The sequence below is a fragment of the Micromesistius poutassou genome (genome assembly GCF_964030765.1).
Source record: "Micromesistius poutassou genome assembly, chromosome: 8".
Taxonomy (NCBI): domain Eukaryota; kingdom Metazoa; phylum Chordata; class Actinopteri; order Gadiformes; family Gadidae; genus Micromesistius; species Micromesistius poutassou.
Window position 1 is genome coordinate 6689285 of NC_140278.1, and position 13615 is coordinate 6702899.

The 13615-nt window shown below is 43.4% G+C and overlaps 1 protein-coding gene across 1 annotated transcript; it reads right to left on the minus strand.

Moving 5' to 3' along the window:
- Positions 1–4609: 4609 nt before the first annotated feature.
- has2 (hyaluronan synthase 2) lies at positions 4610–8990 on the minus strand (the record flags this gene model as incomplete). The annotated part of the gene is made up of 3 exons (XM_084471612.1): positions 4610–5539; positions 5744–5845; positions 8364–8990. 3 exons carry the CDS (start codon positions 8988–8990, stop codon positions 4610–4612), a joined length of 1659 nt encoding a protein of 552 aa, XP_084327738.1.
- Between the last annotated feature and the right edge of the window lie 4625 nt (positions 8991–13615).

Genomic DNA, 13615 nt, shown 5'->3' on the forward strand with positions numbered 1-13615 from the left:
GCCCCGCCCTGGCGGATGCCTTGGACCATATGGACAGCAGTATGATGTACAGCCTTGGCTCTTGTTATATTGTAGTTTCAATACCTCTGTTTATATAGATCTGCTACAAACACAAAGGGCATTACTTTCCTTCCCTTCTGGGGGATTTCACCTCGTAATTTCCTGCATGTGAGGATATTGGGTGTTGAGTGTTGGTCAATTGAAGTACATTTCATGAAGTACGGTCAGCTGCAACACATGATACATGTGCAGTATTTGTGTGTGTGCCAACGCTATTGAGCTCGATACAGAAATTGCTTCCACACTAATCAATGTCAGAGTCTCTTGCATCAACTTCTTAAGTCATCTGACTAGAGAGCTTCGTCATTCTGTTGTGGTTGAAGTCTGTTTCACTTTGCTACACTGAGTTTGAAATGTTTGCCCGGAACAATCAAAAGTTGCTATTTCTTACATGATTATTTTCAACTTGTTGGAGGAAAAGGTACGTGTATGTTACATGAAGAAGTACATATTCATACAAACAAATGACCAATTTCTAATGAACTTCCTCAACTTTCCCTCGGTTTCTGTCAGGCTATGGGAAACATCTCTGACAAGTATCTTTTCACCATTGTCATAAGTTGTTGGCAAATTGTCACCACCAGATGTTGGATGAACATCTGGCAGTAAAACATGTTCTCTGGGTCAAAGCTGTGACACAGGATTGTGTGTGTGTGTGTGTGTGTGTGTGTGTGTGTGTGTGTGTTTATATGTGCGCACATTCATGCATGCGTGGGTGTGTGCATATGTGTGGGTGTGTTGGGGGGAAATGGAGAAATGGGGTAAAATGCTGCACTATGCAACATGTTTTGTTCAAATTTCAAGATGATGGATTGGCTTGGGAACAGGGGTTAATCCTTCCAATGCAGAATCGGTCAACATATGTTACATCGCAATATGTTATAACATGATGGTTTATGGCCAATTGGACATTAAAACCAAAGTGTTTATTAGCTATGCACAAAGGTCATAGCAGAAAACTTGTTCTGATTGACAACTGACGGCATTGCGTAAAGTAAAGGTAAAACAACCTTCTATTTTGTATCGCTCCATAATGAGACATACTTGTCGTACAGGATATGAGGGTGGAACCATTGGGGAATTTGATGATTCAGGACTTGATTTGAGATTTCCCCATTGGATACAGGTGGGAAGTTATTATTTGTTTATATTTGCACACCATTATACGTATATATCTTTATATTTGGGTCGTCTTCACGCTGGGAAAAGTTGACTCGGTCTGGACAAGTTTTTGTATGGATCCCCGCCTTCAGCGACATGCTTTGTCACTATGAAGCAAGAGAAAAGGAAAGGCGCCGTTCTCCCAGATTTGCTCGTCTGCTATCAGACTTTTGATTATTTATCGTCTGATTTGTGAGACTACGTATTTCTTCACTCACTACAGAGAGTAATGCACAAAGCTATCCACAGAGCAGCTGAGTTGCCAGCAGGGAGCCATTAGCTAGCTAGCCACAGCGCTAGAAAGAAAATAGAAAGTTAATTTGGCTTCACTTCACACCAATTCCAGTCCATTCATTGGCAGACAGGGACAACACTGAGTGTTTGTACTGCTACAAATCTCATAGCAGTAACCGTGCTAACAATTGCAACACAAGCAACATTTTTTGAGTGTATGACTGTAGTTTAGTTTTGTCTGCGATGGCTACATGCAATAATGAGGCATTAAGGCATGTTGTCCAAAATGCAGTTTTTTTTATTTTCATGGAAACCTTCTAAAAAAGGTAAACTGTTCTTGTTCTCTAAGAATGTGCAAAGACCAATTAATCATAACTATCTGATTAAGACAAATAAATTATATGTTGCTTCAATACAAAGTAAATCATTGAATGTGAAGTGTGAACATGGCTGACATTTGATGTAAAAACGACTCTGCTGACAATAATTAAAAAAGGAATTTATTAAGCAACTCATTACACAGGAAAATACGAAAAACATAACAGTTAGTTTTATTTGGCACAACACAAAAGTGCTTTGATAACACTGCCCACATTATCTGACATGAATGCCTTGAATTCATCACTAGTTTCCATATATTATAAATTGGTAAATATAAAATCTTTCCTCAAACTAAAACATTTGTCCTTTTTAACTGCTCAGTAAGGCACAATGGTTGCATATTATGGAAACAAATACACGTGTATTCCAATGCAAATACTTGATTGTTTTCCCGTATTGTGTGGTTTTAATGAAAAAGAAAATTGTTAAAATGAGATGCAGGTCCCCAAAACGATAGGGGTTGTGTTAACGTTATTCAGTCTATTCAGGCTTTGATTCTGAACTTTCTAAATTATGTCTATGTATTATTTTACTGCTTTGGTTTAACACTTATAATAACACTTATAATTATCAAAAATATTTTGCTTTGGTGGCTTTCTTTGCAGTGTCATAAATATGACAAATATTTGTCATATACAGTAACCTATGGACCACATAACACTATTACATAAATACGTTGGCGTCCTATCAAAGTACAGAAAAACACAGGTTCATTATCCTTCTTGTAATCAATAACTTATCCTACAAATTGCATCTTTATTGTTGTTATTGCATACAAACCCCCAGCTCATAATTTCACATTGTTTGGTCATATACAGGTCATTGTCAGAACACTTGAAAGAACTACAAACTTCAAATTTTCATATTAAAAAAAAATGAAAGAAAATAGAGAATCTTTGGTGTCAAAGCAAAAAATAATAATTAGATGTCTATATATAAAAATGCAATGAAATACAATAGGTAACGTACAACAAATAACAGGTCATAACGGTTACAGCAAAAAGGCCAAGAAGGCAAAGAAATCCAGCTTGGTCTTAAGAAGGAACTGCGTATAAAGAAGGGCATTTATAATTTTATATATATGTATCACAAAAAGATCATAAATTACACAAGACCTTTGAGAATGTGCCAGTCTTTGAACAGCATCCTGGCACTGCGATGCAACACAAACAGATCCACTGAGGTATTTCATCCCGTCAACTATGTGTCAAGCATTCTGCAGGACAATGGGAGAGACATAAAAGTGCATAGGAATTAATCTCAAGCCCACTCCTTGTCCATAGGAAACAAAGGACTCATTACATTCCAAAATGCCTGTTTCCTTAAAGAGTAAGTGCCCTTGTTCAGTTCCAACGTTGACGTTTTTTCTCCTTTTATATATTTTGTAAGTATGGGGGTTCACTCACAATAGCACCACCATGTACATGTTTAAAAACAAAACAAAGAATCAATCAGCACTTCCTTATTCATCAACTGCCAGGATATTTAATGTCAATGCCACGATTGATTCACCCACTCCCATGACTATTTTACTGTGAAGGAAGGAAGTGAGCAAGGGCAGATGTAAGGCAAGACGATGAGAAACTCTTTGGATTGGAACAAGCCCAAGGTGGCCACAAGATGATTATCATTCATTTTGCTAGAAAAAACAAACAAACATTCAACTTAAACAACAATAGTAATAAACACATTTCTGAAATGCACGTTGGATACACATGAAAAAAAAAAGAAATCCATTCATTTTGTTAAAAACAAAACAGTCACAGCAGCAATGTTACACCATTTATCTTTCTGGTCACCTGGTCACCTATCCAGAGGTTTCTTATTGTTCTATCCATCGGTGATCAGATTAAGATGTCCTCCCTTTGTAAACGTTGAAAGAAAGAGCAGCTCAACATGCTGTAAACCTTTCTAAGCTGCTAAATCTTCTCTCGAGGGATACCGTAGATGATCCCCTTAAAATAAACTAGAAAAGAATAGGAGGATGTACAGTAAATCTTTGTTCTGGCATATGACTCTGGTTGGAATGGATCCTTTATTGTGAAGCAGATCATGGTTTGTCTATCAGATTATCAGTTGACAAAGGCAATTTGAGTGGTATGATAATACTAGAAGAAAATAATACGTTAAACGTTTGTTAAGATTGTGTCCACTCAGAACTCTTAATGCACTGATATAAAGGATGCAGGTTGAGCAAAAAACAAAAAAATATTTCAAATACATTAAAGTTTTTGTCTAAAAAAAGAAAATTGAAGAAAATTAAAATCTTGGTCACAACCCAAGCTGTCTTACTTGCCTTTGACATAGAGAATCACACATTTAGTTCATGTTGCTCATATGGGTTGGACATGTAATATCATATCCAAGATAAACTGGTGATATTTTGTAGTACCTCATGCAATTGAGTACAAGTAAAAATACATATGGGTGGGTGTATTTTGTCACTCAAGTTTACTTAAATTTGACTGGACACAACCTTTCAAGTAACTTAGACATAAGACAAAACATTGTGAACGATTATATTGGCTGGTCTAGTGACCAGGCACAAAAATAGCCCCATACACTGATAGGTAAAAAAATCAATTCTTAAGTACATGTATTTGGATGATTTGTATGCAGCCACAGGTGCTGTATTTGTCTGTTGCTGAATGTTAAAGCCAAGGCTTTTGTGAGGCTATCTTCATGTGGAATTGATTTTGGGGGGCTGTTTGTTTTGAATGTAAGCAAGTATTCTCAAGATAGTTCAAAGGACAATACGGCCGCTGGCGATGTGTCATACATCCAGCACCATGTCATAATGTGGCTCTTTCTTTCTCTTCCCACACTTGTTTATCAGGACTGAGTACAAAGTCAAAAGCATGACCCAGTAACTGGCATACACGATGGCCCCTATGATTAGAACAATGATCTCAGACTCCGGAAAGGGTTTCCTCGTCTCTTGGATCACCGTGTAGAGGATTCCGACGAAGAGTATGGTGAACCAGACGGAGATCGGAACCAGGCCTATAAAGTTTGTGACAATCGTCTTTCGTCCCGACGTTCCCCACCCGGCTTTGTTAATTGTGGCGATGGCGAACATCTTCGCCGGCAACAGACTCGACATGTACAACACAGAGTAGAAGGACATGAAGACCATGACGATGTTGCCCCGCAGGCAGCTGGCAAACGAGGACTTGATCAGCGCGACGGCCTGCACGATGAGCAGGAACAACAGGATATTCCACAGCCTCCCCTGGTAGAAGAGCTGTATCGCCGTGGCAATGAGGAAAAAGGGGAAGAAGCCTGTGATCACCGCCTCGTAGGTCATCCACAGATGGTGCTTGTGGAACCACATGGAGTTGTACAGCCACTCCCGGAAATAGGACTTACTCCAGCGTGTCTGCTGGTTGAGCCAACGCAGGTAGGTGATGGGCGTCTCGGTCAGGCATTTCGACCGTGCCGTGTATTTGGTGGAGTAGCCCAGGCTCAGAACCCTGTTGGTGAGGTGGCGGTCGTCTCCGAAGCTACAGTGGGATCCCATGAAGGTCTGGTTGTACCAGGCCTCCATGAACTCGTGCAGCAAGGAGTTGCGGTACATCCCTAGAGGTCCGCTGATGCACTGGACACAGCCGAAGTAGGACTGGCACGCGCGCTCGATGTTGAAGGCCATCCAGTAGCGCACGCTACTGAGGAAGGAGATCCAGGATTCGTACTTGTTCAGGATCTAGGGACGGAAAACAAGATAAGTTGTCCATGATCATACATTTGGTGTTACGAAGGGAACATGACTTGGTAGGACTTAATTTGCTGATTTAGATGTAGTCGATAGTATACCAAGAATAAATAGTACCACTGCATGAGTGTCTGTATTCAGTATGTAACAACAGATTCTTTGAAAAATGATTGGAGTTCCATTGATTTACTGTACCTGTACATCTCCTCCTACACCCCCCACCATGGGGTCTTCTTCCAGAACCTTCACCATCTCCACCGACGATGCCGGATCCAACATGGTGTCCGAGTCGCACACCTGAATGAATGAAGCACAGCAAACACACATCGTTACGTCTCAGAAACCTGCCCAGTAAACTGTTTCACTAGGTAATGTAAACACACAAGTTGTGTGGTCACGGCTTTCTATGTAGCATATGAGGATGACAGTAAGCAAGTTTGGTTGAGAAGCCGCGGCCTGTGGTGCTTGAAAGGAGCCTTTCATGAGGCCGGTGTTGTCATGAAGGTGAGGTCATGAAGGTGAGGTCATTGAGGCCTTGGGGACGTCTGATGATTCATACAATCTCACCCCCCACCCCAACCCCCGCCCCCCCACCCCCTCTTCTGAACGGCTCCTTGTGGCAGCAGGGTGTGAATCACGATGAGATTCTGCCTTTCAAAGATGTTTTATTGTGTATGTGTCAATGTTCACCATCTGTATGAAGATATTTATTTCTCCATGCATGAAAATTGCTCTGTGTGATATCACATCTAGAGGTTTAGACCTCACAACCTTGATTGCGAGGAATTTGAGATAATCAAATGCCAAAAACTCTTTATCATCATTACCCTTCAATTCATCTGTTTTATTTTATTGCTTTCTGTTTCTTTACTCAAACTAAGTGCCTTTCTGAGCAGTCCATAAAAGGAAGAAACAATTTGCCTAATTTTAAGTGCTTGTTCATTCCTAATCTAATACTAAAACAGCAGATAGCCAACGTCTGCAAAATAAACATGTCTCATGACAGCAAAAAGCCCACTCTGGCTCACAGCTAGTTTTAGCTATTTTTGGAATAGACATGAATAAGTGTGCTTTGGTAAAGTATGGTTAGATCTCCTGATGTGATATTGAAGGCATGAAGTACTTTGCTTTGCGCACTATTGCTCACCCCTATAGCTAGTGTACAGTTATGATGGTCTACAAAGCTGTCTACAAAAATAGAACTTCTGGAAACGTACCTTCTGAAAAAACGTGGTTCAGCGTCAATTGGACCTTAATCCCCATATATTTCCATTCAGACATAACCAATAGCTACACTGTGTTGTTTCAAAGCAATTCCCAAGGCAGCATCACGTTGTGTATCAGGAGGCTGGTGAAAAGCAGGGCATCTCATAACAAAGCCTTGGTGGGTGACTAGCCTCCAGGAAAACTATCCCAGGTTATCCACAGGCTGACCTGGACCTGACATAATTGAGTTTGTAAAGACCCAAAGCTAAGTCTTCTTCTTCTCCTCCTGAAGAATAATCTCTCACCCATATGTCCTCTGTGAAACGGATCAAAGGAGTAGCGTAATGACCAAAAGGTAGCTGTTATGAGTTAGACCTGATGGGAAAAATAGCTCTACCCTTATTACTTCTTCTGCCCTCTTCCTCCTGGTGCCCTTGCGTAAAGCACTTAACACCCCCCCCCCTTCCAACTACACACACACACACACACACACACACACACACACACACACACACAGATTTTGCAGGGAATCACTTTGGTGGCCAAAAGGTGAACACTGTTTACGTTCCCAGGTGTGAGCCTTTGTAATTCGATAAGGTTGAAGCAAGCAGTCTTTCTGGGAGAATAACACGGAAGGACACATCACTGATCTGAAATTGCAGCTCTCATCGTGCAATAGTTTCTTTATTGGATTATGGGTGAGCTTGAAACCAATCTTTCCCATCTACACTGTAAGCAACCACAGGGTGTATTGCAAACAAGTTTGACTTTGACAGCAGAATTACCAGAAAGAAATCCTAGCATTCATCATATTTTGTGGCAAAAATCACCTAAATATTTTTTGTAAGATGAATGTGATGTCATGAAGGTAAACCTTCCTTTTTTAAACTTCAATTATCTTAAACATGTTTATTTTAAGTTAGCCAAGGCATTTTTTATGTGCTTTGCTATTTTTGTGATGTAATGCTAAACATGTTAATAAGCTATAATCCCACGTGTCATAAGTGCAACATTTATTTTGTGCAATACATTTGACTGCAAATTCCACCAGAAGGAGCATTCATATCACGGCACATGTCTGGTAACCGATCCAACATTGTGCAGCTCTTTGTATAAATGACGTAATTCTCAATATTCTGGAGGAGATCTGTAATTAGACGTTAGTTTAGGGCTGCTCGTGCTGATTTTCAAGCCGCACTTCATGACACACTGCCTACAGCCACGACAGCACAAAAGTCTCTTTGTTGCTTTTGTATTTATCTTGGCAGAGACCCTCTCCCTCCCTCTCCCAGGCATCGTTCCCTTTAGCTCCATGCTTTACTCTCACTCCATCTGTCCATCCATCCCATCCATCAATCTAATTCATAATTAATTCCACTTCTCTTGACGTGGTTGGGCTGCGTACATTCAACCACACCATGTTCAACCATCCATTCATCATCACAAGACAATCCCATCTGCGGTCCATCCGTTTGCCTGTGACTCAATCTACACGTCCCCCAATCCATCCACGCAGTTATGAATGGCATGGTCCATCCATCCGTCAAACAAACCATCCATCCATCCATCCACCCATCCGCCCCTGTCTCCCTTCTCCCTGAGCGCTCACCTGTACGTAGTCCACGCTCCTCCCCAGCGCTTTGAAGGCCGTGTACATGACCTCCCGCTTGCCGCCCCACTTCTGCATGATGCACACGCACTTGTTGCCCAGCACCAGCCGCGACACGTACTGCAGGCTCTCGGCGTAGCCCTCGTCCGTCTCGCCCGGCCCCCGGTGGTGGAAGTTGCTCCGCCACACATAGGTGGACACCTTGTCCCAGCCCATCACCTCCTTGAATATCTCCATCATGTACAGGTCGTCGTCGTTGTTGCCGTCGATCACCATGATCACCTTGATGCCCGGGTAGGTGAGCCTCTTCACCGACACCAGGCACTTGCGCAGGTAGTTGGGGTCCTCCTGGTAGGCGGCGATGCACAGCGCCAGCGACTTGTTGAGCTTGATGGGCGTCTCCAGGGAGCGCCGCATGTTGCGGTGCTCCAGCAGGGCGAACAGGCTCTGGATGATGAGGTGGACCACCAGGATGGCGCCGTACAGGCCGAAGGACACGTGGTTGCGCTCAGTGGTGAAGAACTGGTAGCCCATGATGTAGGCGGTGGAGATGCCCACCAGGAGGGAGATGCCGAACATGGTCGTCCCGAATATGCGCAGGTAGGTCAGCACTTGATCACATTTCATCTGGAAGTGGAGAAAGCGTGGAGAAGTGGAGATTGTGGTGAAAGTAGTTTGTAAAAACAACGTAATCAATGTCCAAAGGCACACAGTCACGTTCCATTGATGGAGATCCATATATATTGAGATAAGTATGCTTTAGTTTGAAGACCTTTTTAGGTAAAATAGCGACGAGATATGTATTTGTTTTTAATGGAAACCAGAGGGTCATAGAAACTGTTTGCAATTGGTGAATGTATCATTAATATAGACAAACGTTGTCTCTGGCCTGTCACATTCTCACTCTCTGGTTTCCCAATGAGGATTATTTGGATGTAATTGAACGGCTTTGTGTACAGTTTGTTCTTAAAACAATTTGTTCATAAAAGGAATTTATACTACAGTATGCACCCAACAAAAATCTCGCTCCCTCTTTATTGCTCTCTGCACCTCCAGCTTCACACAGCGTCCCGTAAATGTCAGACGCCGTTGACTCGCCGTCTGCTCTCAACACATGTGGGAAAGGGGGGTGGAGGGGGGGAAGAATTGCCAAAGTTTGTTGACCTAATGAACAGCAAAACTGGCAACGAATCTGGCCAATTCCTCGATCCAGGTACATGGCTGAACCTTTTTACAGTGTGTTCACACACTCTTTGCTCTGTTCCACCTTATTGTGCGCTTTTTTTTGTGTGTTCTCTAGTAAACACCGAGCGCGGTGGCCTTTGAAGGGGCAGAGGAAGAACTATATACATTTTTTTCTTTTTGTGTTCCCCGGTGGTGGGTCAGCTTCTAGGAGCTGTGTGTGTGTGCGTAATGGTCCTGGGCCGATAAAAGCTTGTAATGTTCTGCGTGGGCCCTCCCTTTGCTGCTATCACCATCTGTTTGGCAGGCCGTCGGAGAGACACTCTCAACGTGGCCCGGCTCGGCTGCACTCGCTGCTCAGTGCGGACCACCCTGTGATGTCATCTGTTTATATCTCCGTGGGAAGAAGAATGGGAGAACCTTTGGGATTCGGGAATTTCATGTTTTATTTAGTTTTCTCCACTGACTCCACTGGTTTTCCCAATAATTTAGCGTTATAGCCGCCCGCCTTAATGACTTGCTCTGCGGGGTACGGAATTCACACGTTCCCATAAAGCAACGGCCCAGCTGAGCCGACATAGCACATAGATCAAGAAGCAGGCCGAGCACTCATCAATGCTGATCGCCTTGGGGAAAACACATTGCAGGACCTTCTTATAAACCTGGGATCAGCCACCATCCGTTTGTGAGGCAACCAGGCAACCAGCGCATTCAACAAGTCGCCCTGTTCACCGAGTCAGGGAGACGCCCTCTGGTGGACGGGATGTGCTCTAAAACCGCCCAGTGTCTCTTAACACAGTGGCTCTCTCTTCCCTTGCTATCAGATCTGGCTAATGTGCAAGCTGGGGGCGGGGGAGTGGGAGGGGGGGTGTAAGCCCCTTCTCAAAATTGAAAAACGGAAGGAAGGGATCGCTAATGTCGGACAGTGTGCACGGATTGGCAAGCAGTTCTGCACACCGCATCCACACCTACACCCGGCAGACAGAGAGGGTCCACTGAGAGAGAGAGGGAGAGAGAGAGAATGAGAGAGAGAGAGAGAGAGAGAGAGAGAGAGAGAGAGATGCCTGGCGTCGTAGCCTAAACCTGATGTTGCTAACGTTCCCTAACGTGCTATTAATTCGGCTTTACTCCACACCCTTCAGATTCAATCATTTACAGACAGTGAGTGGTAACAATTAGGCGGCGAGAGAGGAGAGGGAGAGAGGAACGACAGAGAGCAGAGGAGAAGACGGGACAGAAGGGAGTCATCATCAGACGAACGGGCGAAGGAACCCCAAAGGAACACGAAGCTAGCGGAGCAAAACCAATAAGGTGAAAATGGAACAACCCAATGTACGAAACAAAGGGAAGACAAGTTATAGTGAGTGGATGAGTTGTAGAGCAAATGGGGGAGAGAGAGAGAGAGCGAGAGGGTGGACACACGCCCCTTGGCTCGGGCGTCAGGCCTTGTTCATTTGATCGCTTGATGAAAAGACCCCTGCCAGAGCAACTCCTCCTGGCACGTGGCGGGCCCTTTAACGTCAGACTCGCTTTTACAAGACCCCCGACACACACACACACACACACACACACACACACACTCAGACACACGCTACAGCCGTAGACACTCACACACACTGTACCCACACATGCACACACTCGGCACACATAAAATGTGCACATAAACACCCAGTTTAGAAAGGAAAACAAGGGAGGGAGTGACCCTGCCCGTGTGCTTAAAGATGGATAGGAGAATCTATAAGTGAAAGAACGTCAACGTATGTGTGTGCGTGTGTGTGTGTGCGTGTGTGTGTGCATGTGTGTGCGTGTATGTGTGCGTGTGTGTGTGCGTGTGTGTGTGCGTGTGTGTGTGTGTGTGTGTGTGTGTGTGTGTGTGTGCGTGTGTGTGTGCGTGTGTATGTGTGTGTGTGTGTGTGTGTGTGTGTGTGTGTGTGTGTGTGTGTGTCGTAAAAGGAATGCAGGGCAGAGTAAACTCCATCACCCCGGTTCCTTTCCCTCCCTGTAACTCATGTAACCACTGTAAGTTAAAAAAACAGGTAACACCATACAATAAAGGTATAGAACATTAATTACCTAATAAGCTAAGGATTAACTTACTAGTTCATTAGTAACTTAACATTAGTGCTTAATTCTTACATGAACCTTAAAAGTTACCTAATGGTTTATTTATGTGACCTTCTCAAGTGTTACCCACAAAAAAATATTACACATATTCAACATCTAATCCATATCTAATCTGTATAGTTTTATATCTAGATATGGGGCCCGATATTTACGTTTTGGGTCAACCTTTGATTGAACTTTTTCGCCACCAGCGACGACTAAGCTAAGCATAATGCTGCTATTCAAATCACATGATCTACAAGATAGCAGTGTGATCTCAGTCAGGGTTTGGGTAACTTTTTTCAGATGAATCACGCTAATGTGGAGCGATATTCTTTGTCCGATCATTGCTCTACATACAGATCAGACTTCAGGACGTCCAGGGATTACATATAGGGGGAATGAAAGTCAGTTTCACTTATGTCTGTCCAAGGATACCCTGCATCCTATGAGATAAAGCCTCTAATCCAAGAGCCATCTGTGAGATAGGAGGTCCCTGTGGATGAGTCATCTAGGCGTAGTAGTGTGTGCATATGTTTTGTTTTCTATGTCTGTATGTGTGTGTGTGTGTGTGTGTGTGTGTGTTAGTATGTGCCTGAGAGTGTGTGTGTGTGTGTGTGTGTGTGTATGTGTGTGTGTTGGTCTGTGTGTGTGTGTGTGTGTGTGTGTGTTAGTATGTGTGTGTTACTATGATGACTAGGTTTTTTTCATCAGCACATGTGGATAATATCAGACCACGTTATGTTTTTATGAGTGTGTTAGTTTCTTGCCACATGTCAATGTTTTAATCCCTCCCAATATCCCATTGTGTGTGTGCGTTTGTGGATGTGGATGTGTATGTGTGTGTGTGTGCATGCGAGTGTGTTTGAAACTTGCTGGTAACCTTGGAGGGGATGCGTTGCGCAGTCTGACGTTAGTGAATATTCCCTGAGGCCAAACTCCCCCTGGCTCTGGATTAGTGGTAACATACTCGGGCCATGTTAAACGTCAGAGGGACTCGGAGGACTGGACCAATAGACAGATTAAAGATGTGCAAGGCCTGCTCTCAGTGTCATAGCGACACTGCCTGGAGTAGAGGAAAGGATGAATGCGCAGACACAAAGTGAAACTAAACAGACGTATACAAACAAACAGATTAAAGGAACAAACTTTGAACCCTCTGGAAACATATTCTGGATGATCGTCTAATCCCAATGAATTCCATCTGTTTTTAACAGACACAAATAGAATGACAGTTGGTTGGGGCATCTGTTGATACTTGATGATGATTGTCACTTGTTGATTGCTGACAGCTGATTGGTTCAGTACTTCCAGGTTCGGCCTATCACACTGACTTCAGGAATGCAGAAATGGACCGGAAATAAACTGCTTCCGAATTATTGCAAGATGCTGACTTGACGACAGCGTCAGCAGTGGAAGAGGAGAAGTAACGTATCCCTCACCGTCCTCATGGTAACTAAGGATTTGCAACCCTCTCCCGGCAGCATGACGGCAGCTTATGCACAGAGAATCTGTTTCAAAGTCTCTTATGGTTGGATGTGTTGAATTAAAGACTCATTCATTACCCATTGATATACAGCAGCTTAAAAGAACGGGGGATCCACAAATCATATCATGGACAGTCTTCTGATTTGAAAAAGAAACCACCAACCTGACTCACATCTTAGGAAACACAAACATTAGTTATCACTAGTAACATTAGTGCTCTCACAGCACCATGCTGTTTGGCTCCCCTAACAGGGGGGAGGACCGTGAAGAAGTGTGTGTCATACCATCAGAGGACTGGCCTAATGTTTGAGCGACCTGGGTTATTTATGCAGGCTGTCTGGAAGGGCAATTAACTGCTCTCTCTTGTTGCTGCTTCTTGTGGTCTTGATGTATACATGTGCTTGTTTAATACATGTGCTTGTGGCTGTATGTGTCTGTGTGTCTGTGTTCATGCATGTGTGAGTGTATGTAGATGTCTG